The sequence below is a fragment of the Sorex fumeus genome, unplaced genomic scaffold (assembly GCF_029834395.1).
Source record: "Sorex fumeus unplaced genomic scaffold, SorFum_2.1 ptg000095l, whole genome shotgun sequence".
In the NCBI taxonomy this organism is placed as follows: Eukaryota; Metazoa; Chordata; class Mammalia; order Eulipotyphla; family Soricidae; genus Sorex; species Sorex fumeus.
The window spans coordinates 3,638,358-3,663,707 of record NW_026606152.1 but is presented as its reverse complement, the minus strand read 5'-3'; the positions used below and the strand labels follow the sequence as shown (position 1 = coordinate 3,663,707).

The 25,350-nt window shown below is 65.9% G+C and overlaps 1 protein-coding gene across 1 annotated transcript; it reads left to right on the top strand.

Moving 5' to 3' along the window:
- Window positions 1-2,383: 2,383 nt before the first annotated feature.
- SH3TC1 (SH3 domain and tetratricopeptide repeats 1) lies at window positions 2,384-24,552 on the top strand. The gene is made up of 17 exons (XM_056132847.1): window positions 2,384-2,463; window positions 10,068-10,233; window positions 11,673-11,800; window positions 12,551-12,656; window positions 13,032-13,178; window positions 13,615-13,795; window positions 14,377-14,453; window positions 15,006-15,201; window positions 15,747-15,880; window positions 17,299-17,334; window positions 17,636-19,279; window positions 20,657-20,837; window positions 20,904-21,054; window positions 21,430-21,552; window positions 21,779-21,929; window positions 22,402-22,598; window positions 24,179-24,552. Exons 2-17 carry the CDS (start codon window positions 10,179-10,181, stop codon window positions 24,434-24,436), a joined length of 3,765 nt encoding a protein of 1,254 aa, XP_055988822.1. The 5' UTR covers window positions 2,384-2,463; window positions 10,068-10,178; the 3' UTR covers window positions 24,437-24,552.
- The last annotated feature ends 798 nt before the right edge of the window (window positions 24,553-25,350 follow it).

Below are 25,350 nucleotides of genomic sequence, written 5' to 3'. Positions count from 1 at the left end.
CTCTGCCTGCACGCCCACGAAACCCAGAAACCGACCCACACGCCTGCTCGCAGCCTCGCGCTCCGGTGCCTGCCCCCGGGGCCTGTGCGCTGCAGCCAAGTGTGGGAGAGGAAGGGACGCTACAAGGACACGTGCCCACGTGCTGACCCTGAGCAGGTGTGGCTGTGTATGTGGGAGCCAGCTCTGTCCCCGCAGGGGGCCACGCCCTGGGTCCGAAGAGGTGGAGGCCTGATCAGGCCTGACCCCTGGGGACCCGGGCTTCAGGCATCTTCTTCACTCCCCCCCACGGCCCGCCCACCTTCAGTACCTGCAGCGCCCCTCCGACCCCTCCTCCCCCCCCTGGAAGGATGCCAGCCCCACCCCCTCAGGGACTGGCGAGGCACCCCAGGGGCCAGGGACAAACAGGTCTGAGTCAGCTGTGGGGAGGGGTGGGGGTGGGGGAGCCTGAATTGTGTGACCTGATGGGCGGCCACTCCTGGGCCCTGGAGAGTTGAGACCCCAGGCAAACCTCGCCCCAGCTGCAGGTTTCTGGATGTTTCTTCCCCTCCAGATATGTCCCGGGAGCAAATCGCTTCACAGCCGGGGGGGGGGGGGGGGGGGGGGGGGGAGGGGGGAAAGGATTGAGATTTTCTGGGGCTGCCCCCACTGACCTACTGCCGGGACCCCAGACTCCCTTCTAGCAGGCAGTCATCGCTGGTCGCCAGCCCTCCCCCTTCACACGCCCACAACTCCTCAAGTTCTCCCACAGGGACTCTGCTCCGCCAGCTCACAGGCTCTCAGCTGCCTGGGTCACTGTGGCTGGCAGAACCCGTTGGGGACGGGGCAGGAAGTGAAGGAGCTGAGAGGTCGTCCCTGCGCCCCTGAGCAAAAGCAGACCCCTCCCTCCAAATCCCGTCTGTCTGTGGGAAGGTCGGAGAGATAATGTGAGAGGGAGTTGGGGTCCTAACAGCGGAAGAACCAGGTGGACCCCTGATGACCACAACCTCACAAGCCAGCCTGTCATCCACAGGGGAGTTCCCAGAGCACCCCAGGGACTTGCGGTTGTTCCCAGAAGATCCACCAGAGGGCAGTGGTGGGCTGAGCAAACGGACCAAGTAGGTGGAGGGGGGCAGCAGGGTCCCCAGTAATAGGCCACAGAATGGCAAACGCCCAGGGCGTCCGCAGGCTGCATCCCGGGTACCCCAGGGCTCATCACATGGTCTCTACTGCACGCAGCCGGGTTCCAGGATGCACAAGCCTGGCCTCCAGCTGCAAAGAGCACTCTCATGGAAGGGGCCGCAGCACCCAGCAAGGCCCCTGAGCGCCCCCCTGACCCAATGACCCTGGAGCACACCCAGAGCCCATCACCCCAGGCGGGCACCTGGGGAAGGGGGACACCTGGGGCTTGGGGTGTCTGAGACTTGGGGATACCTGGAACATTGGAAGCACCAGTAGGATGGGGTAGCAGCAAAAGCATGCACACATGTGTGCACACGCATGTACATGCAGACACGTGTGTACATATGCACATGCACAAGTGCATGCATGCAGCAGCTGTGCCTGGGCTCCCCCCCCCCCCACAAGTTCCCCCTGTAGTGGAGCCTGTACTGCCCACAGACTCGGTCGAGGGATCCGGATGGATAGGAACTCCAGGTGCTGGCTGGGGAGGGACTTGGGTCCCTGCTGGCCCTGGCGGAGCTGCAGCCTGTGTCTGAATTCAAACATCCTGTTTGAGGCCAGAGCAACAGTCCCGCGGGTGGGGCACTTGCCTTGCCTGCAGCCACCCCAGGTTCCGTCCCTGGCCTCAGATGTGGGCTCCTGAGCATTGACGGGAGTCAGTCCTGAGAACCGTCGAGTGTGGCCCAAAAATAAAACCCCCAAACAGGAGCTCCATCGGGGACCTGGTCCTTGGCGGGTCCCTGGGGCAGACTGGCACCTTCTCCAGGACCCCCAGTGCTGAGGTCTCCCACGGGGCTGAGGGAAGGGGGCATCAGCCTCTCGGGGTGCATCCCACACCCCCGCCTCACCCCTCCCCATTTGCAGAGGGGAGACTGAGGCTCCAGAGTGAGAGGCTCTGAAATTCAGGTTCTTGCCCCTTGGAGTCCCCAGACCACTTGGATAAAGGTCCTTCGTGGAGCCCCGTGGAGACTCAGGTCAGGCTGAGTCGGAGTCCAGGCCTCCCGTGCCCGCCCGCCAGCCTGCCTGGGGGCGCTCAGCTCCCCCTCCCCCTCCGAGCCCCCGGGCAAGAGGCAGGTGGGTGTCCTGAGGCGGAGGCCATCCGGCCTGGCTGGGGAATGCTGCCGGAGCGCGGACACTCCCCCCGGCGATAAGGAGGGGCAAGGCCGGCCGGGCCCTTCCCGGGGCGGGTGCGCTTGCAGCCAATGGGCAGCGGCGGCCACCTGCCTGGGCGGAGGGCGGACCGGGCTGCGCCTTCCTGCCGCTGCCGGTCAGGCCACCGGGGTCTCCCGTCTGCACCCCGACAGGGTAAGTTCTAGAACATCTGGCCAGGTCAGCACCAGGAGCAGCCTCTGCTCCCCTGCGCCCCCCACCCCTGGGGTCACCTGCTGCCACAGTGGGGCCGGGAGGGTGTGGGCTGCGTCCCGGAGCCTCAGGGCAGCTGGGCGCCACAGGGTGAGGGGAGGCACCTCCACCGGCTCTGTCCCAACGTCTGTCTGTCCCCAGGCCCCGCTTAGATGTGGGGAGCACCAGGTGGGGGGACTCAGATTCCTCCGGTCCCCTCCCTGAGAAGAGTGCATGGGTCCGGGGGCCCAGCTTGATGCCCTCCAGGGGTCAGCAGCTCCAGCCCATGCCAGGGTCCCTGGAGGCCTGGCCTTCTTTGAGGCCACCCATGCCCTGACCTCCTCCCCACTCCCTTCCCTTTGCCCCTTCCTGGGGGCGGGGGCTTCCCAGCATAGGGATCTGGGGAAGGAGGGAGGTGGGGGAGGGGTGCAGGAGGTGCAGCAGGGGTTCAGGACCGTGCTTGGGACTCTGCCTTCCTGTGGGGCAGCCACCTGACCTACGGGATCAGGACCCCAAGCCTGAGGAGCAGGAAGGGGGGTCCAAAACTTCTGCCTCAGTGTCCCCTGCGTGGGATTTGTGAGCAGAGCCAGCCTCTGCCTGAGCCCTCCCACCAACTGGCTTCCTCCCTGGCAGGGGCAGTGGTCTGGCTGCCCAGGGTAGCACATGGGGGGGGGGGGGGGGCGAGGGCATCCTCTGGGGCGGTGCGCCTCAGTCTACCCCCACACACACGCCGCCCCAGCCCCCCGCTCCCCGCCCTGGCCTTGGAGTCGGCCTCATGCGCTCACGCTTCCCGCGCCCTCCTGAACGGCATCTCCCTGGGGTTCCTGAGCCCAGGGTGCCGCTGACTCTGATGGCGTGGAGGGTGGGGACTGGTCACTGTCCACTGTTCCTGCTGGGGTACGAGGAAGCTGCAGGTTGGTGGGGGATGTCCCATGGGGGGCCTCCCCTCTGCTGCCTCTACGCCGTCATCCCTGAAGGCAGGGCTGGGAACGCGGGGACAGGGAGGGCCCTTACCTGGCACCTGTCTGTGGTGCCTGTGCTCACACCCATGAGCTCTCACGCTCACATCCCCGAGTCGCTGCCGGTCTGTGGGTCCCATCCCTCGTCTCAATGGCCTCAGTTGGCTGGGCCTGGGTGCGCCGCTAGGGACTGTGACCCGGCCGTCTCCTCGGTCAAGGCCAGTGGGGGGAATGTCGGTGGGTGGCTCATGGGGTCATGGCTGTCGTGAGTCTCAGGGGGACCTTTGCTCTGGCCCCAACAGGAGCCCCCAGCCTGGTCCGGCACCCACTTCCTGGTCCTGCGGCCGCTTTGGGGGCTGACAATGAAGGGCCGCCGTTCCCACCTCAGTCCCTCACTGGAAAAGCGCCCCCTCCGCAGACAGGAAGCTCCTCTAGGAGGGACAAAAACCAAAGGGGCGAACGTTCCCCTGGGGTCCTGCAACTTCCCTGAAAATCTAGAATGATCTCAAAGCAAAGCAAGGGTTAAGTGGCGGGCCCGTGCGCACCATTCGACCAGAAAGCCCCTCTAAAGCCAGGATGGGGTGTGGGCTGAGGGTGTGTCCCATCTGCCTGGGCCAGTCTGGGGCCTGCGTCCGGGGACGAAGGGAGCAGGAGGACAGGCGCGGGAGCAGCGTGCAGCCGTGTGCCAAGCGCTTCTCTGCGTCTCCCGCCCCACGCACGGCCCTCTCTGCCCTCGGCCACTCGGCTTCCTGTCCTTGTCATCAGGGACCTGAGGGGACAGTTGCTGGAGGCGAGGCTGCTCCCACACTCCGGCTCCACTGGCCCCGGGCTCTGCGGCTCATGTCAGCAGGCCCGTCGTTCACCAGTGATCCTACATCCAAGAATCGTCTGCCACCTGAAAATCATCCTCTGACTCTTCCCATCTGTCTGTGTCCCACCGTCTTTCCTCCTCCACCATCTGTCTGCGTTCCACCGTCTCTTCTCCTCCATCATCTGTCTGCATTCCACCGTCTCTTCTCCTCCATCATCTGTCTGTCCTCCACCGTCTCTCCTCCTCCGCCATCTGTCTGTGCTCCACCGTCTCTCCTCCTCCATCATCTGTCTGTGCTCCACCGTCTCTCCTCCACCATCATCTGTCTGTTCTCCACTGTATCTCCTCCGTCATCTGTCTGTGCTCCACCATCTCTCCTCTGCCATCTGTCTATGCTCTGTTAGTATACTGTCTACCCCTCTCTAACTCATATCTCCCTTTCCCGCACTCTGACATGCACACTTTAGGCCAGGAATATGTTGCATGTGTAGTTTGGCTGCCTTGCCTAGCTGGGAGCTCCTCCTTCAGGCAGTCCCCTTGGATGTCTCTGGTTAGATCAGGCAGTTTGGTGGCCCTGCCTTGCTGCTTGAGCTCTGACCCAGATGCTCAGCCAGTTTCCTGGGTGCTGTCCCCTGCGGCCTGAGCCCTCTTGGGGACAGGGCCATCTGGATCAGTCTCCCAAATCCCCGCTGGGCCTCCCTGCCCTTTCCTGCACCCTAACAAATAATGGGTGAGTCTGCCTTTCCCAGGGCCTGAGCTTTGGGGCTGCGGGCCTCCTGGCCAGGGCCCTGGGTATGTGGGCAGGGCGGGGCATGTGTTTGTGCAAACCAATTCATCTTCCCCCGTGTCTGTTCCCCATGCCAGCCCAGGGGCTCACAGAGCCCTAACATGCACCAGTTCTGTCCCCTCCAGGCTACTGTCATCTATGCCCCCGGCCAGGCAGGCAGGAGGGGGGGGCGGGAAGCCTGACCTGTGGGGAAAGAGTCTGGCCTGGGGGGGCCAGACTGACTCTTGGAGGGCTTTTTGGGTCACATCTGGCGATGCTCTGGGGTCACTCCTGGCTCTGCGCTCAGGAATTACTCCTGGCGGTGCTCGGGGGAGCATATGGGATGCCGGGGATCAAATCTGGGTCAGCCCCTTGCAGGGCAAACTCTTTATCCGCTGTGCTATTGCTCCGGCCCCTTGGGGGGACAGCCTGCCCTGGGGACCCAGCAGGTGGGTCACACGCCCAGTCCAGGGCCCACACAGACCAAGTTGCTCTCCTCATGCCACCGCCACCCAAGTGGTGTTCGTTGGGGTGCAAGGGGGTCTCCTCCTCTGAGCCCTCTGCCCATGGAAGCCCCTCCCCACGGAACAGTGGGAAGGAGCACTGTGCAGGGACTCCAGCCCAGGAGTCCTGCAGGACCAATGACCCACGGACACCCACAGCCCAGATGGGGCAGGGATGCCGGTTTGGGGGCAGACCCTGGTTCCGCAAAGGGCAGCTCCTGAAACCCCACCCAGATGGTCTGTGTCCAGGCAGGGCAGGGCCGGAACTTGCCTTCCCAGGCCCACAGCTGAGCACCAGCCTGCAGGGCAGCTCGCGGGCAGCAGGGGGCGCTCACCTGCTGGGGCAGGCGGTCTTCTCTGCCTGTCTCTTACTGTCTCTTGCCTGTCTCTAAGGGGCACTGAGGGTCCCATTGGCTGACAGTGCGGGGGTGGGGGACAGCCAGCTCATCACCTGCCGCTCCCCCAGCTTCAGTTTCCCCGTTGGGAAACCTGACAGGGTGCTAGTCCGCCGTGCCACGCGCCACTGGCCACCGGAGCTGATGAGGGTTTCGTGACCCCGACAGCGCCTGGCCAGGCTGCCTCTGACAACGTCCCTCAGACCTGCTCCTCGTCCCCTGGCCCACCTGCTCACTGCCCTTCCTGCCCCTCAACCTGGGGCCCTGGTTGGAATGGGGTGTTGTCCCCGCGCCCGGAGCTCTGAAGACCCAGGCCCCTGGGGAGTGAAGTCCAAGGCCCTCCCCCCCACCCAGCTCAGCATTCCTGAGATTCACTGTGAGTGATTAACCAGCCCTCAGGCCCACCTCTCTCAGCTTCCTCCGGTCAGTTTTGCCAGCTCTTCTGAGCTGGCCCTGGGCCTGGGAAGGCCTCTCTGCCCCCTCTTGGCCTGCTTTCTCTTTAGCCAAGGGGTCTCTGCCTCCAGAAAGTCCTCCTAGGTTTCGCCCTCTGCTGCTGCTTTCCATTCAGTCTTCTCGGCTGTTGCTTCCTCAAGAGATGGGGCAGAAGGGCATGACCTAGTTTATTACTCTGGCCCTAGGTCTGTCTCCCCACCTGTCTGTGAACCTCTAGTGGGTGAAGACCCAGGAGGGAGACTGGGGAGATGGGACGTGCTGTGGAGCCCCCAGGAGCAGTACTGGGTGTCTGGGGGGCTCGGCAGGCCCAGCCCTGTCCTGGAGCCTTGTAGAAGCCACCTCCCTGCATCCCGCAGTACCCGACCTTAACCCTTTCCTGCAGCCCCCACACCGTCTGTGCCTGGCCCACGAGTGTGACAGCATCGGGGGGAGACGAAGAGGGAGGCAGATGGTAGGGGAGCGTCATCAAAGGGGTCCCGAGGCAGCTCCCCCTGCGGCAGAGGGGCCAGGCCAACCTTTGGACGCTCAAGAACTCCTGGTGAGGCTGCAAGACAGCGCCCAGGGTCACATGGACCCCACCTGGCCTCCTCTGGGCCCTGATCCGCTGCCCCACTCTGCAGCCCCGCCTGACCAGGCAAGGCCCTTGACGCCCCGCCCCTGCTACCACGCCCCTCGGTGCCCCGCCCCTCCTGCGGCCCCGCCTCTGCTGCCCCGACCACGCCCCTCGGTGCCCCGCCCCTCCTGCGGCTTCTCAGCACTGTCTGCACCATCCATGTGGGTGAGGCTGGTTCTTGGCCACTGCCTGGCCTCCTGAGCCGAGCCATCTCAGCCCTCCACGGTGCCCCTCCTCCCTGGGGTCCCCCCTTAGGAGGAGCCCTAGGTCTCCGGCCTCCTGCTGAGGGGCAAAGGGCAAGAGAACACAGAGACCAGGCACTCAGGATCTGGGGCCCTGGGGGCAGACTGCAGCCTCTGGGAAGAGGGAATCCTGGCCCAGAGCTGGTGGAAGCAGCTGGAGTCGGAATTGCCTTTGCAGATGCTTCTTGTCTGTCCCTGACCTGGAGGGACACTGCCCACCCCGGCTCCGTCTGAACAGGCCTTGCACCCGGCTTCTCTGAGGGGCTCGGGAACGGTCTGGAGGAGCAGTCTGGCCTGGTCGTCAAGGACTGACTGCAGCTGTGCAGGGCTCAGAGCTTTGAACTGGCAGCACCCCTAGAGGGCACAGAACCCCATTGACCTTTGAAAGGGGTGCCCTGGGGCTGAGGGGCTCATGGGGAAGTGCCCAGCAGGGACCGGGCCCCACTGGGCAGGGGCAGGGAGTTCGGCCCCGGGGTGTGTGTGTGTGTGTGTGTGCACATGCGCCTGCACATATGGTGGGGGGGGGGGCTGGGGAAAGTCCCTGGTTGGGGCCAGGGGTACAGCTGCGGAGACAAACAGGATGTGGGGCCCTGTCCCGGCGGGACACACCCCAGATGGGAAGTGACTTCACTCAGTGGACATAACTGTCCACGCCCCCTTTCAACGCCGTTTCCTGAACGACTGGCCAGAGCCTGGACTCTCGCTCCCAGCAAGTGTCCATGGAGCAGGTGCCTCCATACCCAGCTCCCAGCCCGCAGCCCCTGGCATCCAGCCCCCTGCCCACAGCCTGCAGCACCCAGCACCAGGCACCCAGCCAGCAGCACCCAGCCCCCAGCCCCCAGGAGGCAGCCTCCTGCAGCCGGGTTAGTTGGGGGATCTGCTCGCTGGGGGCAGTGGTCCCGGTACCCCCTGTACAGCCCAGGGCCTGTGCACATGTTTGCGTCTCCTCCGTCAGACCTCGGTTTCCCTGCCTGTGGGGTGGACTTGACAGCAGAGGCGGGAGCTGAGGACAGGCCGGGGCCAGCAGGACCGCTCTGGCTTGTTGCCCACCGGCGGGGCCACCCCAGCTCCCGGCCAGAGGCTTCTGCACTTGGGAGCCAGACCCATTCCCAGACCATGGGCCCGGGCTTGGGAGAGAACCCCGGGTGTGTGTGCAGAGGTGCGCATGTGCGGGCATGTCCGTGTGATCAAGTGTGATTGTGTGTAAGGATGTGTCTGATCACTCGTGACTGAGTGAGGGTGCGTGATCACATGTGACTGTATGAGGTGTGTCTGTGCGTGGGTATGTGTGATCACTGTATGCGCGTGTGTGTGATCCTGTGTGATTGCGTCTGTGTCTACGTGTGCGTCTGCTGTGCCTGCACAGGCAAGTTGGTGTGTCCATATCATGCCATGTGTCTGTGCATGTGCTCATGTTCACATGTGCACATATGTGTCTGTGCGTGCGATTTCCCAAGTGCAGGCATGTCCCGCACACCTGCGTGCTGCATGCTGAGGGGAAGCGGAACCGGCTGTGCTGAGGCTGGCAGGGTGGGCGGGCGTGCTGGCGCAGGGTCACTTCCTCAGTCCCCGTCAGGAGCCCGGGAGTGCGCCTGAGCGGGAAGGAGCGAGGGGCAGTGGCGCGGCCCCTGCCCGGGAGGAAGTAGGGACGGAAGCGGGGCAGTGCAGCGCCATGCGACCCGCCAGGCTGGGGACAGCCACCGCCTGTCCCGGCCACCGGGGCCTGCCCGCGGAGCCAGCCGGAGGGGCACGGGGAGCCACCGGGCATCGGCTGTCCCCTGGCCGGGTGGCTTGGGAGCGGCCTCTGAAGAGCGGGGCGCGGGTATGGGCGCCGGGGCGTGGGGCTGGGTCGGTGCGGGGCGGGGGGAGGCCAGGGCGTGGGTGCTGGCAGCGGGGCGGCTTTTGACCCCGCTTTCTGTCGGGGCTCCTCCTTCGTGCACGCGGGCCCAGGTGAGCTCAGGGCGGGTCTGAAGGACGAGGTGGGGGCGGAGACTGCGAAACGGGGCGGGGCCAGGCGAGGCCTCCTGGCCCCCACCTTGCAGGTGCCACACCCCCAGCTGGGCAGGGCCGGAGGGCGGGGACGAGCCGGGCTGCTGGGATGGCCGGCGTGGGGGCAGCGGGGAGCCCCTGGCGTGGGGGCAGCGGGGAGCCCCTGCCGGGGATCCAGGCTCTGAGCCGGCCCAGCGCCCGCCTCCTCCCGGGTCAGTGCAGACCGCGAGGGCACAGCAAGTTCCCGGTCGGTGCCCGGCACTGGCAGCAGCGCCCTCACCGCGGGGGCGCGGGGCCGCCACACCTGCTGTCCGGTCTGTGAGGTGGGGACACCCGCGAGAGGGCGAGGGCAGCCTGAAGACCCCCGGCCCCCACGTCCTCCTGCCAGCCCGCTTCCTCCTCCTGGCAGCGGGCTCTGGACCTTGCCCTGCTGTGCTGTGTCCCCCGGGCTGCCAAGCCAGGAGACCCCGAGGCAGCTCAGGGAGGGGTTGCCGGGGTTCACGAGGTCACTTAGGAGACCAAACCAGGGGTCGCCGTGAGGTCCCTTCCCAGTCCCCAAGTCCCTTCCTGTCACCCCAGCTCTGCTGCCCTCACCTCGGGTCAGTGGCCATGAGCGTCTGCAGCCAGCCCGGACAGCTCCTGGCGTCTCAGGGGGCCGCACCACGGACCTCAGCCCCACACGGGACCCCAGTGGGGCTGCACTGCCATGAAGGGCTGCGGGGGCTTCCTGTCGGGGTCAGGTGAGGGGAGCACCCTCTCCTCTGCCCACTCCCACCCCAGCAGTGCTGGCCGGACCTCAGGGGCCCCCACCCTCTGACACCCTTTCTCCCCACACAGGTACCCGCCAGCCATGCCCAGCCCTCAGCACTGAGGCTACTGGCGGGGACGGAGGGGCCTGCAGGACCGTGGCGAGGCAACAGCGAGGGCAGCCGCGTCCACCAGGAGGACATGAGCCCTTCTGAGGACACGGGGCCTGCAGAGGCAGTGGCCACGGTCAGGGGCGGTGAGTGCCCAGGGGCGCCTAGCTGACTCCTGTCCCTCTCCTTGTCCACTTCACCTCCCATCCCCCCACTCGCCTGCTCCCTGGGTCCCTCTGGGACTGCTGGAGTTGGGGGGGGGGGGGACAGGGAGGTCCTGGAGCCACTCACAGGCCCAGGTCCTCTGGGCCAGGAAGGGGACGGGGACCCGATGGCAGGGACAGGGTCCCCTGAAGGATCTGCTGCGACACGCAGGGCCATGGCACCCTGTCCCCGGAAGCCTGGACAGTCCTCTGGCGCAGGCCCCCGCGGCCGAGGGAATCAGGGTGACACCAGGCGCTTCCCCTTTTGGGCCGTCCCAGAAACCCGCCTTATTCACTGATTCAAGACTGAAGCCAGCATGGAGTGGGCACCCCTGCCAGCCAACTCTGGGGGACACCACCCCACACCCCCTGCCCTGTGCCAGCCGACACTGGGGGACAACTCCCCGCTCCCCCCACCCTGTGCGGGTCCAGACTGGGAGCTGTGAGATACCGCGCGTGTGCTGAGCGCAGACATCAGGTCTCCGACCCCAGTGGAGCTGCCTCTTCTGCAGAAGTGGGAGAGGCGCTCTGAGAGCCAGCACTGCCCCCTCATGACAACCCCTTGTTGTGGCCAGTGAGACCCCCAAGGCACCCAGAGGGCCAGATGAGTCTCCAGAGGCAGGACCTGGGGACTGTGGTTTGGGGGTGTGGGCACGGCGCTTTCAGGGGGCGCCTGTGGGAGGCTGCTGCTTCCCCTCAAGGCCCCTGCACCAGGTCACGGTGCCATGCCGACCGCCGGGACCCTCCCGGCAGGCAGCTCTGGCCATGCCACGTGCTGGAGTGAATGTGGGACTCCGGGACCCTCAGTGGCCTGGCCTGCACCCCAGTCTTCTGCTGGAGTGCGTGGGGAGGGGCTTGTCCTCACAGGCTGTTTCACCAGACCCCCTTCCACCTGCCTTGCGCCCAGGGCTCCCCTCCCCCCTGCCGGCCCAGGCACTGTAGAGTGATGGGGTGCCTCAGTGGCACAAGGGCGCACCTCGGACCTTATTCCAATCTGAATGGGGTTTCCAGGATCGGGGGGGTGCAAGGGCTTCAGGTGGGGATGTGGGGGTGCCTGGCCTCAGGGTGCCTGAGGGCAGTGGAGACCTGCCTCAGGTGGAATGTGCTGGACTTGAGTGACTCAGCTCTGACCCCCAGCACAGCCCCGTCTGCAGGCACAGTGGCCCCGGTGGTGGTGGTGGCTGTGCGAGGAGGGTTGTGGTGGGGTGCGGGGTGTAGGACAAGGGATGTGAGATTCAGGGTTGGGTGCGGGTTGCCGGGTGCTGGGCGCAGGGTGGCGGTGCTGGGTTGGGTGGGATGTGGGCCACGGGCTGTGAGGCGGGCTGGGGGGCGGGGTTTGGGGCTGGCCTAGCCCTGCACGGTTGACCTGCGCTGCTCTGCAGACCTGACGTTGAGGCTGCAAGCTGTGAGGAGACAGAGTGGACGGCCGGACCCTGACCTCCAGCGGGCACTGCGGGGCCACCTGCGCCTACTGGAGAGTGACAGCCAGGAGCTGGCCCACGTCCTAGGGGTGAGTGGGGTGCGGCCTCAATAAAGGGCGTGGCCTGGGAGAGGGGCGGGGCACGAGGCAGGTGGGGCGGGGCCTGGGTGTGGCCTGAGGCCTTTGGAGGCGGGGCCTGGGAGAGGCGCTTCAGCGCGAGCAGGGCTGGGTCTAGCAGGGGCGGGGCCTAGTGGGAAGGGGCCTGGGAGAGGCGCATCTGGGTGAGTGGGGCGGGGCCTAATGGGGCGGGGAGGGTGCGATCTGGGGCGACGGAGGCGGAGCCTGGTGGGTTAGGGACTCACCATGGGCAGGGAGGGGTGGGCTTGGAGGAGGAAGGTCCTGATGCCCGGCCCTGGGTCCTAAACTGTGACCTCACTCCTGACTTGACCCCTGTGTGTGGCTCCAAGGCCCCTCACCAGCACCCTGACCCCTCTCCCCCAGGCCCTTTTCTGGGGCACCGTGGTTTGGGCGGGTGAGCAGGAAGCCAGCAGCAGAAACCGCCGTGAGCTTCGGAGCTGAGGCTGCAGAGGGATTGCCCTAGGGGAGCTGGCTTTGTGCATGCCCTTCCTTCCTGGTCACAGGGCCAGAGTGACCCCAGCCTACAGAGCGCTTGGTGACAGATGCTCCCAGCCCCGAGTGCTCCCAGATGCCATGTGCTCCCATTGCAATGTTCTGATTCAGAGTTCTTGGCCCAGGGCTCCTGACCCTGAGTGCTCCCAGCCCTGTCCTCCCAGGTGTGCCCCACTCTCCTGGCTCCAGTCTCTGCTCCTTCCCCTCTAGGAGCTGTCGGCCAGGCTGCTGTCCATCCACAGCGACCAGGACCAGATCGTGGTGACCTTTAAGACGTTTGAGGAAATCTGGAAGTTCTCCACCTACCACGCTCTCGGTGAGGCGCGGCCCCGTCACACACCCAGCTTTATGGCAAGCAGGAGCTGGCAGGTCGCTGCCAAGGCCCCGGGGGCACAGCAGGCCCAGACCCCATCTCAGACGGCTCCCTGCGCCCCCAGCCCTGCAGCAGAATCCTCCCCAACACTTCCTGGGGAGACAGCGGAAGCCCCAGACGGCAGAACCTGGCCCGCCTCTGGCCGAGCCTGAGAAGGGACCTCCCTGGGCTCCCGAGGAAGAGACCGAGGGCCCCGGGGCCTCAGTGCCCCTTCCCCGGGGAAATGGGTGACCACAAGTGGGCATGCAGCCTGGAGCCAGGCAGGGAGGGTCCCAGGGGATCAGCGCTGGTCAAGAGGGTGAACCGGCCTGTCCCCAGGCTTCACACACCACTGCCTGGAGCAAATGCTGGTGGACCAGGCCCTCTGGCTGCTGCCCCCTGGGGACGACCAGGAGGTGGCCGTGCGCGTGCATGTGGACCCCGCTACCCTGCAGCGGACGCAAGAGAACCTGTTGGCCCTGGAAGGTGAGTGCGACCCACACTGCCCCACTGCTGGATGCCCCCCCGGGCACTGGGCACCTCCCCACTGCTAGACAGCCCCTGGGCATGGGCACTGGGCATTGGGGGAACCAGCACAGGGGGTTGCTGGACACTAGGGCACAGGACACTGTGGGGCGAGCAGGAAGCTGAGGCATACTCGGTTGTGCATGGGAGCCAGGGCAGGGGCTGAGCAGGGAGGCCGCTCAGCACAGGCGGGGAAACTGAGGCCGGGAATCTAATGGATCCCGACACCAGCCCAGCCCCTCCTCCCACCCAGGTATGGCACCCCCGGGGTCTGGGCAGCTGCTGTGGGTGCAGACGGGGACCGGCGGGGGTCCTGGGAGACGTTCCCGGGGCAGGGGTCCACAGGCCTGAGTCAATCAATGTGCATGACCAAGCTGCTCCCCCACCCCCTCTGAAGGGCCTTTCTTTGTCCTGTGTCCTGACCACCGTGTGAGGACAATCACTGGCCCCCCGGGGGCAGGCACGGGCCCCCAGCCCCTCAGGCGGACTTCAGGGGTCCCACAGGCAGAGACGGCCCCCGGCTCTAGCTCACCTGACAAAGAGACGGCCACCCCGGAGCCCTTGATTCCGTTCCATCAGTAGGTACCAGCCAGCTCTCCCTGCTTCACCTCTGCTCCGCTGCTCCCCCTGCTTCACCCCTGCTCCCCTACACTCCTTCACCCCTGCTCCCCCGCTTCACCCCTGCTTCAGCCCTGCCCCTCCTGTTCCCCACTTCACTCTTCCCTTCTCTCCTGCTTCTTCCCTGCTTCTCTCCTCCCCCGCTTTTCTCCTGCCATCCATTGGGCCACGTGCAGAGCTAGGGTGCGAGGCGGTCCAACCCTCCCCACATCCCAGTCCAGCTCTCACCACCCTGCTCCTCCTTGGGCTGCCTGCTCATCCCTCCCAACCTTATCCCTCAAGCCCTCCCCGCCTCTCCCTACCCTCTTCCCACCTCTCCCTTCTCTCCCCCTCCTTGCCCTCCCCCTTCTTCCACCTCTCTCTCCCACTCCGAGGGCCCCCCCAGGGCGGGCCTAAGAAAGGGGAGGCACCGGGTGGGCCTGGGCAGGGGCGTGGCTGAGGATGGGTGGGCATGCTTGGTGCCAGCTGTGGTGTCTGGCCCGCCCAGGGCCCCTAGGCTTTCAGCACTGTGCAGAGGGCCCTGTCTGTTCGTCCACTCCAGGTGGGCTCTCAGGGGCTCCTGGGATCCTGGCGATGAGCCCGAAGATGCAGCTGCAGTGCCAGATGTGTCCCCAATGGGTCAGTGTCCCCTGAGCCCAGGGAGGGTAGGTGAGGGTAGGGAGGCCTGGCACAAAGAGGCCCCTACCCCGCACACACACAGGAGCCTCAGCACACCCTCCCACCCCCTCAAAGTAAGCAGAAATGGAGGGCTGGTCAGGGGTGGCAGGTACCAGGATTCTAGAAGCTTCTCTGCTTGTCTAGAAGCCTCCCCCAGCCGGAGGCTGAGACCCAGCTTCAACTGGGAGGCCCTGAGATGCACCCTCAGACCAAACTCACCTGACACCTCCCGGTGCCCTCCCTTCTGGTCCCCGACCCTGGGCGCCCCAGTCCGGAGCAGGGCACACCCAGAGCAGGGCCCTGTGGGGGGTACTTCCTGTCCCAGCTAATGGAGCACCAGACGAAGGCAGGTGCTGGCAGCTCCCTGCCCAGCGGGAGGAGGGGACCGGCCCCAGGCCACTCAGCCTGTCTCTGGGCTGATGCTCCGGCTCCTGTGGGGACCACACCCCAGGACACAAGGGTCCGGCCCAGGGACCCCGCAGTGCTGACCAGCCCCCTCCCCACTCCCTGCAGCTGTGGGCCTGGCCTCCGCTGTGGCCGACTGCCAGGGTGCAGGCCCTGAAGAGCTGAGCTTCCAGGCCGGGGACTCTGTCCAGCTCCTGGGCGCCCGCATGCCTGGCCTGCGCTGGTGTGTGGGGAGACACACAGCTTCCGGGCAGGTGGGCTTCGTGCGGACCAGCGACATCTGCACGCAGGACTGCTTGTCTGAGTGAGTCGGGGGCCCACACCCCTGCCCCTCCTCACCTGAGCCCCCTGCCCCGCCCCTCCCTCCCCTCCTGTGACACAGTCCTGGTTTCTCCTTGAGGCACTCCCAATCTTGGGAGGGGTTGTTGTTTTCTCAGATGCCCCAAAACTAGGCCAAGACTTTTTTTCGCATCTCAGAATAGCTCGTTCTCAGCAAAGGACATTCGCTGTTTCCTGTCACGTTTTGTTTAGTCCTTTACACAGATTCCCAGGCTCTCCGTCCCTCCCAAGCTCCCTCTCCTGTCAGTGCTGGGAGCTGTGTGAGGAGTGGGGGCAGGGAAGCACGGCTGTGGACAGCCTGTGCTGCCCGCCAGCCTCCCAGGGCACGGGCATTTCTGGTGGGGCTCTGAGGTCGGCCCAGGAGTCCACTTGAGGTATGAAGGCCCCCAGTGCCTGCTCGTGGGAGCCGGGGTCTATGAGGCACGGTGGCCTGGAGCCCGTCTCTGCCCTGACCTTGGGTGTCTGGGGCAGGGCCTGGCGACCCAGGCTGACACGCTTGCCCCTTCCCAGGCTTGAGGAGGCCATCTTCCTGAGCGAGGAGGAACGCGCTTTCTTCAGCAGCCAGGGACACTTGCCCCAGGACGAGGCCAGCCGGTTACTGAGCAGGATGGCAGGGCTGGACACTTGCACAGAGTACAGCATGGGTGAGCGGGGGCACTGACCCGGTCAGCCTGCATGAGTGGGGGGCACTGACCAGGGATAGCCTTAGCTGTCCTGCACTGGCCGTGGCCAGTGAACCTGGTGAGACCTCAGGGGAAGGGGCTCTTACTCGCCCCTACAGGCCCTGGACCGGCCTCCAGGCTGACCTCTTCCTACTGGGCATGACTCTGTGCACCCGCAGCTGCAGGACACACCTGGCATGTGTGTGGGCCACCTGCCACCTGTGTGGACTTGCCTGTCCGTGAACACGCATGTACCAAAGTTCATCTGTCACATATGTATGAACCCATTATCAGATTGACACTTGCACATGTGCATAGTATAGACAACACACGTCACATGTCCTCACACACAGAGATACACTCCACCATCTGCACGTACACATCACATGCACATTCACAGAGACACAAGGCCCTACACGCAGGTGTGTGCCCTCCTGTGTCATGCACATGTTGCACACATCTGTGCACACCTGTGTGCACACCACACAGACATGCATTTGGTCTGCACATGTGACACGCTGAGAGGCAGCCACACGTGTATGAACCTATATTTTACCAAGAAATGTGTGCTCACGTGTCCACAGGTCACAGGAGTATATGCATCGACATATAAGCATACAGGTATGCACTCACAGACATGTACACACACATGCAAGTCACACTTGCATGCATGCAGGCCCGGGGCTCACAAAGACATGTGCATACCCACAATCATGGTAGTCACACGTGCACACACATATATGGTCACGGTGTTCTCACACTCACGGGCACTCCCAGGGTGTACACACATGCACAAGTACCTGAGCACACAGCACAAGTGCATTCACAGATGTCTGCACGCAGGCCCTGCACACACTCACAGGAACAGCCAGGCTCATGCATTCATCCGGGATCACACCCAGGCTCATGCACACACCAGGTGCCCCCCCAGGCTCATCACACACCCGGGGTGCATACTCAGGCTGTCACACACCCGGGGTACAGACTCAGACTCATGCACACGCCCGGTGTACACTCAGTCTCATTCACTCACCCAGGGTGTACCCTCAGGCTCATGCACACAGCCGGGTGTACACTCAGGCTTATGGACTCATCCAAGTGCACACTCAGGCTCGTGCACACAACTGGGTGTACCTCAGGTCTGCACACAAAGTGCACACACTCAGACGCACACACTCAGGCTCGTGCACGCTCACACACCCACTCCTAGTCACACTGAGAACTGCCCTTGCTTTCCAGCAGCCTCTCTGGGTGCCCCAGTGCAGCGTGCATGGCGTTCGGGCTTCGGGAGGCATGCTGGGGTCTGCTTCCCGGGGGCACTCGGGCGCTGCTGCAGTTGGTGGGCACTCTGGAGCTGGCCAGGTGAGGGGCCCCGGTGACACCACACCCCTCCCTTGCAGACACACTCGAAGAAGCTGAACAACCTGAGGAACCAGGTGGGTTTGATCGGCCAGACCAGCTCACCCCAGGACGGCACTGGGCAGGGGGGAACACGGGCAGGGCTGGCACGGGCCCTCCTTCCCGGGGGCTGCTGGGCAGAGAGGCCAGGCACCCCTACGGTGGCAGGGAACTATGCTAACCCCCGGGAGACCCCACACAGCTGAGCCCTGCCGGGCCCCTCCACTGTCCACAGTGGCGGGAGGGGGCAGCAGCCCAGAGCGCTGGGAGGGTTCTGCCACCACAGGGTCGGGGTCTCTGACCTGACCCTCATTCACCTTGGGGTCCGGTGACTTACAGAAATGTCTCCCCCTGGCCTGAACCCGGAGCCACATGAGACCCTGCAGAAGGTGAAGAACATTCTAGAACGATGCAAGTCCTGCCCCAGCGGCTGCGCGGAGCCGGAGTCCCGGGATCTCCAGACCAAGAGCTACTCCACGGGCACCACGGTACCGGACACGGAGGAGCCGTGGTTCTGCCTGGCCGCCACCGACAGCTGGGCCGACCCGGAGACCCTGCACACGGAGCTGCTGGCCCTGAACGCGCCCGGGCACGAGGCCCGGTTCCTCTCCCTGCCCGGGCCGAGCCGCGCGGCCGGCGGCCGGGACGAGGAGGAGCTGGTGGGGCGGCTGGCGCAGGCACGGGCGGCCGCCAAGAAGGCCGGTCTCGCCATGGCACTGGCCCGGCTCTGCCTCCTGCTTGGCCGGCTGTGCGTGCGCAGACTTAAGCTCTCCCAGGCCCGCGTCTACCTGGAGGAGGCCCAGGCGGCGCTGGGCGGGCGCTTCGGCGACCTGGCGCTGGTGGCAGCCGTGTACGCACACCTGGCGGCCGTACACCTGAAGCAGAAGAACCGGGAGAAGAGCGCCCAGGTGGTGCCCAAGGCGGCCGCCCTGCTGCTGGCCACGCCCGGCCTGTGGGGCGGCACGGAGGCCGAGGCCCAGCTGCTGAGGCAGGCCCTGCGGGGGGCTGTGGTGGGCCGGAGCCCCCAGGCCGAGGCCCGGGCCTGCTTCCTGCTGGCCCAGCACCACATCCGGCTCAGGCAGCCCGAACGGGCCCTGCCCTTCCTGGAGCGGCTGCTGCTTCTGCAGCAGGCCCTGGGCAGCCCCCGCGCCTGCTGGCCCGTCCACTGCGCCCTGCTCCTGGCCGCCACCTACGGCCGCCAGTGCCTGCCAAACCTGGCGCTGAGCTGCGCCAAGGTGGCCTCGCTGCTGCCGTGGGGCTCCCTGGCCAGCACCCTGCACAGCGTGGACCTGGTCCAGCGCCACAGCCCCCGGGCCCACAGCCTGCCCACCCAGGCAGCCCGGTACCTTTGGCAGGCACTGGCGGCCGGCCCGGGCCTGGCACTGCAGGGCCTGCTCTGTGCCAGCCTGGCACGGCTGCACAGCCTCCACGGGCAGCACGGCCGGGCCGCTGTCCTCACGGTGCAGGCAGCGGAGGCCGAAGCCCAGGCTGGCGGCCTCCACGTGCTGGACTATCTGCTGGCCCTCGCCCAGCTGCACCTGCTCCGTGGGCAGAGCCTGGTGGTCCTGGGCATCCTGGAGGCCGTGCGGGAGACGGCCACGCCCAGCGAGGAGCAGGAGGGCGTGATGGCCAACGTGGAGGCCATGGCACTGCGGAGGACCGGCCGGACTCGGCAGGCGGCTGAGGGCTACTACCGCGCCCTGCGCCTGGCCAGGGCCCTGCGGCGCCCGCGCAACCAGGCCGTGGTCCTGGCCAACTTCGGGGGGCTGTGCGGGCAGGTGGGCGCGGGGCGCCTGGCCCAGCACTACCTCCTGCAGGCCGCCAGGCTGTTCTCGGGGCTGCCCGGCCAGGAGCGCGGCCCCGACCTCACCCGCGTGTTGCTGGCGCTTGGAGACCGGAGCACCCGTGGGCGCCGCCCCTGCCAGGGCAAGAGCTACTACGAGTGGGCCTTCCTGGTGGCCGTGGAGTCCAGCCATGTGGAATGTAAGTCAGCACAGGGTCCCCGGGGTCAGTGTCCCAGTGTGGACGTGCAGGACAGGCCCAGCCTCTGTGAGGGCTTAGGCAGACAGGGGCCGGGCCGGGTGGTCGGGGCTCCCTGACAGTGAGTGCTGGGGCCCGGGGAGAAGAGAACATCTCCCCAACAATGACTGGGTCTGCCCCTTCCCACAAAGACCCCCAAAACCCAGTGCCCCTTGTGGTCACAGCAGAAAACAGCTGTTGGGTCCCTGGGGGACAGCAGCCCAGCCTGGCATGTGACAGAGAGGCTGATCAGTCGGGGTCATGGAGGCTGCAGCAAGCATGGATATGGGGGCACAGAAGGGGGTGTGTGCAAAGGTCCTGGGGCAAGTGTCCCCTGTTCTGCTCAGGGAGATGCCAGTTTGGGAAAGGCAGGTGGGGCGCCAGGGGCTCAGGCAGGCTTGGGGGGTCCCAGCTGTCTGACCGGGCCTTTCACTCCAGAGCACTGGGGTGTCCTGGGGGCTGCAGAACCCTCAGAGGCTGCGGGCATCCAGGGAGCCCCCACAAGTCAGAATCCTGCTCCGAGTCTCCCACCCCCGCCGCCAGGGTCCACACAGCCTGTGCCGCCCTGCGGGGCTCCGGGCCCTTTGTGCCTCCCTGAGACTGGGGCTGCCGTCCCCTGACCCTTCTGTCCAGTCCATCGGGAGGCGGGTCCCCGCCTTCTTTCTTCCTCCACGCCTGCTGCGTCCTCAGGGAGAAGCTTCCAGCGCTGCCGCTCCCCTTGCCGCTTCCCTTCTGCAGTTCCTCGTCTTTTCCTCCCCTGCGAGGGTGGGGGCTAGTGACCTGTCCTCCTCATCCCTGACCTGCTGGTTGGTTTCCACCAGCCGGCCCGCCAGGCTTTATCTGCGTGTGGCCAAGGCCGGGGTCTCCCTGTGCTTGTGACAGCCCCTTCCTCCACAGAGTAGCCTTGGTGGACACTGGCCCATGTCCTCGCAGGTGCCTTGCTGGGTCTCGGGTGGGCAGTGCCCACTCCTAGTGCTCTCTGGGTCCTGCTCATTTGTCATGCTCGCTGGCCGTCCCCGGGAGCTGCGCGGTGCGGTGCTGGGGACCCCACGTGGCCCTGAGCACGCGAGGCTGGTGCTCTCACACTGGACCATGGGGGACGGTGCCGGCTGGGGTGGGGGATCCTCGAGACCTGGTCTCTGGGTCCTGGCCCGCCGAGGCCTCAAAGACAAACGGTGACTGGGAGCCAATGTGGGGGTGGAGGTGGCCGCGTCCCTCTCCGGCATCCAGCCCTGTCCACCATTCAGCTGCCTGGGCTCTGTATCCCCACACGCACGTGGAAGCGCGGAGGGGCAGCAGCGGCCGGCGTGGGCACGCGGCTGACCCCTTCCTCCCGCCCAGGCCAGCTGCAGGCCGTCCAGCGTCTGTGCCACTTCTACAGTGCCGTGATGCCCAGCGAGGCCCGCAGTGTGGTATTCCACGAGCTGCAGCTCTCCCTGGCCCGCACGCTGGCCGACAAGCGGCTGGAGGGGCGTCTGCTGGAGACCATCAGCCAGCTCTACCTGGCACTGGGCACCGAGCGGTGAGGCCTGGCGGGGGGCCGCCCCTCCCGGGCACAGGTGGGCCGCGGCTCACAGCCTCTCCTCAGGGCCTACCGATCGGCGCTGGACTACACCAAGCGCAGCCTGGGCGTGTTCATCGACCTGCAGCAGAAGGAGAAGGAGGCGCATGCCTGGATGCAGGCCGGCAAGATCTACTACATCCTGCGGCAGACTGAGCTGGTGGACCTGTACCTCCAGGCGAGCCCCGCGCCCCGCGCCCCTCCCAGCTCTGTGCCTCGCCCCTGCACCCCGCGCCCCTCACGCCTGCACCTCTCCTGGCTCTGTGCGCTGCGCTGACCCAGCACCCCTCACCCCTGCACCCACACCCCTCCCAGCTCTGTGCCCCACCCCCACACCCTCACACCTGCACCCCGCATTCTGCCCCTGGTGTCCTATATCCCATACCCCACCCCCTGCACCTCTGCACCACAAACCTGCTCACCCCGGCCCCATCCCCTCTCACCCCTCCCCTGCACATTACTCCCCATGGCTGCCCCTGCCCTGCACAGCCCTCAACCCTCCGACTGGCCGCCCTCCCCTCCCTGGGCCTCCTGAGGTGTCCTGTCCCTGCAGGTGGCCCAGAACGCAGCCCTGTACACCGGAGACCCGCGGTTGGGGCTGGAGCTCTTCGAGGCGGCTGGGGACATCTTCTTCAATGGGGCGTGGGAGCGGGAGAAAGCTGTGTCCTTCTACCGCGTGAGTGACCACACGGAACCCTCCACGGGGACCCACAGGGCAGCACTGCCCCCTCACTCGCCCAGAGCCTTGGGGACCCCCGGGGCTCTTGCCTCCCCCTGCCCTGGACAGAGCCGGGAAGGACCGTCTGGGATCGCAGCCTGAGCTCTCCCCTGGTCCCCTGTGGGGACACCAAGATCCAGAGGCGCGTCCGGGGATCCGCGCCTGACCGCCCCCCTGCTGGCAGGATCGGGCGCTGCCCCTGGCGGTGACCACGGGGAACCAGGAGGCGGAGCTGAGGCTATGCAACAAGCTGGCCGTGCTGCTGGCCGAACTGGACACACCCCGCGAGGGGCTGGAGTTTGCCCACATGGCGCTGGGGCTCAGTGTCGCCCTGGGTGAGCCGCACCCTGGCCCCGGCTTCCGCCCCTCCCTGCTGCCCCTCCCTCACCGCTCCCTGCAGCCCCCAGCCCTCAACCCTCCCTGCTGCCCCCAGCCCTCACCCCTCCCTACTGTCCCCCCCCCTTATGCCTCCCTGCTGCCCATGGGCCCTCAGCCTCTGCTCTGTCGGCCATACAACCCTGTTCTCTGCGAGGGGCTCCCAGCTGGAGGCATCTGATCTCTCCATGTCCAGGGGATCCCCCACCCGGGTGGGTGGACATGGCCAGCGCATGGGCCTGGGGCTCCCTGACCTTTGGGCGGGTGACAGGGCTTCCTGGAAAGACAGGTGCACACCCCATCCAGTGGCTGTGGGCAGGCTGGAAGCCGGCGCCCGTGTCCCCCGCATGTTTCTAGGACAGGTGGGGCAGGGGACAGGCATGCCCTTCCGCCAGCCTCACTTACCCACCAGCCTGCCCGCCCGCCCCACAGGGCACCGGCTGAACGAACGCGTGGCCTGTCACCGGCTGGGCGCGCTGCACCAGCGCCTGGGCCAGGGCGAGCTGGCTGAGCACTTCTACCTGAAGGCCCTGGCGCTGTGCAGCTCCCCTCTGCAGTCCGACGAGGAGGCGCTCTACTACGTCAAGGTTTACCAGGCGCTGGGCGACATCATCTTCTATGAGCTCAAGGTGGGCAGGGCCCAGCTGGGCACAGGGAAAGTGCGTGTATCAGGGAGGCTGCCCGGAGGTGACCACCAGGCTCACTGGGCTAGTCAAGCAGGTTTTGGCCATGAAAGGAATGTGGGAGGGGCATAAGGATTCCAGAGGTCTGGGGAAGGTCACCACTCCTCCCCGAGACCCACCTTGCCTGGTGCAGACCAGTCCTCCAGGAAGCCTGCTGGGATGGGGTGAGGGTGGGTGAGCTCTGTCACCCCATTCGGAGAAGCTGGAATGCCGACAAGCCCTGCACCTCAGCCCTTCAGAGCTGGAAGCAGGAGCTGGTACCCCCTTCTGCCTCTCAGCCTCCAGGCGCCCACACCGGACGTTTCTCCGGGCAGAGCAGCGGGAGGGACAGCCCTGCCCCTCCCCCACCCCAGGAAGGGCTTGGCTGTGTGCTGCTGACACCTGGCGGTCGGAAGTGGTACTGCGCCTGGCCCAGGGGGACTCCACTGACCCGCCAGGCTGGGGGCTGCGGGGAGACTGGTTGTGTGGGGGACAGTGTCGGTATGGGGACAATGGCCATGCGGGGGAAGGGTGACAAGGTCTATCTGGGGACAGGGGTCTGGGGACAGGGGTTTGTGAGGGACAAGGACTGTGTGAGGGACAGAGGGTGGAGGGTTGTGGGGCCAGGGGCTGTGTGAGGCATCTGCTGTGCAGGTCCAAGGTGTTGTGGACACGGACAGACACGGACAAACACACACATGCATTGCTCACTTGGGGATCATGGGCATGATTCATGCCCGGACACTCAAACGTGAGCACGTGGGCATGCATGGACACACCCACCGTATGTGTGTGTGCAGAGCCCAGGGAACATGTGTGGGTGCGCCTGGATTGCAATCAGGCACCCACGGAGAACACATGTGTTTGGCCACGTGGCAGACAGCACATATGTGCATGTGCCTTGTTGATACATGTAGATAGCATGTGCATTGTACATGATGCATGAACGTGTAGAAAAGCGTGTGGGTATAACACGCATATGGACATGCCGTGAGCACATGTGCAGCAATGGGCCAGCAGTGGATAAGTGTGCACACACACTCATCAACACCCATCACCCGTTTACACATGTGTACATGGGCACATATATGCACAGTCACATGCATGCACACAGCACCAGTTTGGCTTGTTCCTTCAGTTCTGTTGGAAAGTTCCCTCCTCCAGGGAGCCCTCCTGTGGCAGCCCAGTTGTCACAGCTTCCTGCTGCCCAGCCTGGCCCCCATGTCCTCGCAGCACCCGGGAATCCACCTGGCTCCCAGCAGTGCAGAGTGGCCTGCGACTGCTGTGTGGCCTGTGACTGCTTTCCGCTGGCCCTGGGGGCTGGCCCACCCAAGGGTACCTTAAGGTGCTGAGCAACAGGGGGATGGCCAGGGTGGGTGCAGAAGGGTCCCTGCAGTGTGGGATATTTGAGGCCTCTGGAAGGGTGTGAGCAGTGTGCAGGCCCGAGGGAAGGTTCCGAGTGGCCTCGGGCTGTGCTGGCCTTGCGGCATGTGAGCTGTGTCCAGGTGGGCAGCTGTGGACTCAGGTCCACATCCATCTCCCTGCAGGACCCCTTTGATGCTGCCGGGTACTACCAGCTGGCTCTGGCTGCGGCCATGGACCTGGGCAGCAAGAAGGCGCAAATGAAGCTGTGCGGACGCCTGGCCACCATCTACCACCACTTCCTGCGTGACCGTGAGGCCTCCCTCCTCTTCTACCAGAAGGCCCGGACCTTTGCGGCTGAGCTCCGTGGCCGCCGGGGCCTCTGGGCAGCCCCGCGACCCTGCGGCCGGGCACCCTGGCTGACCCAGGCCCCGCTGCTCTAATTCCAGCAGAGTCCCCACACCCGCTCACGCTCTGGGCAGTGGGACACATTGGCTGGACCTGGGGCCACTGGTGACCTCGCCCAGAGGCCCTAGGGTGTCTTAGGCCAGGCCCCCACCCCCCGAGTCTGACCATGGCTGCTGCTGCCCTCACCAGGGTTTTTGGGGACGGGGGCCTCCGAGCAGGCTCCTGGGCTGCGGTGGGCCCTGCCTGTCCCTGGGGTCAACCCTGGCAGTGCCCGCTGTCGGGGTGCCGGCCCCTGGGCGCAGGACGTGAAGCTCAGGGGTCGGCTGCCTGCGGGGCCCGGGGAAGGAGAGTCGTTCGCGCCCCCAGCCCTCATCTGTGTCAGGGAGCAGCGGGGACAAATCCGAATCCCCGGCGGCCCCCTGCCTGGCCCGTGCAGGTGGGGTTTCCCCCATTCGGGCAGGACCCTGACATGGCACCATAAACTCCACTTCTAAGCCCCCGTGGTTCCATGTGTCTGTTCAGCCTGAACCACAGTGAGCTCAGACACGCTCTCCGCCTCATGCCTGGAGGGGAGGGGGCCCAAGCAGGGATGGCAGACCCCGTTCTGGGGTACCAGAGCCCGCTCTGCTCAGCGTTGGAGCCTCCCGGCCTCCCCACCAGGGGGCAGCAGAGAGCTTTTTGGCTGGAAAGGCACAAGGGCAGTTTGGTGAGTGGACACTGCAGGACAATCGGGCACCGTGACCGAGGGCACCACAGCACAGCTGGGCACAGTGGCCCTAGGGCAGCCAGACACAGTCACCCAACTCCAGCCAGCAGCCCAAGGTCACTGGGCTGCAGGCTGGCCATCGCTGCTCCGCTGGGCCCACCTGCCAGCACCCCAGGCTGGGCTCCCTGACCCTGCCCCGCCCGGCTGCACCCCAGGCCCGGCCCCTGCACAGGCCCCTGGCGG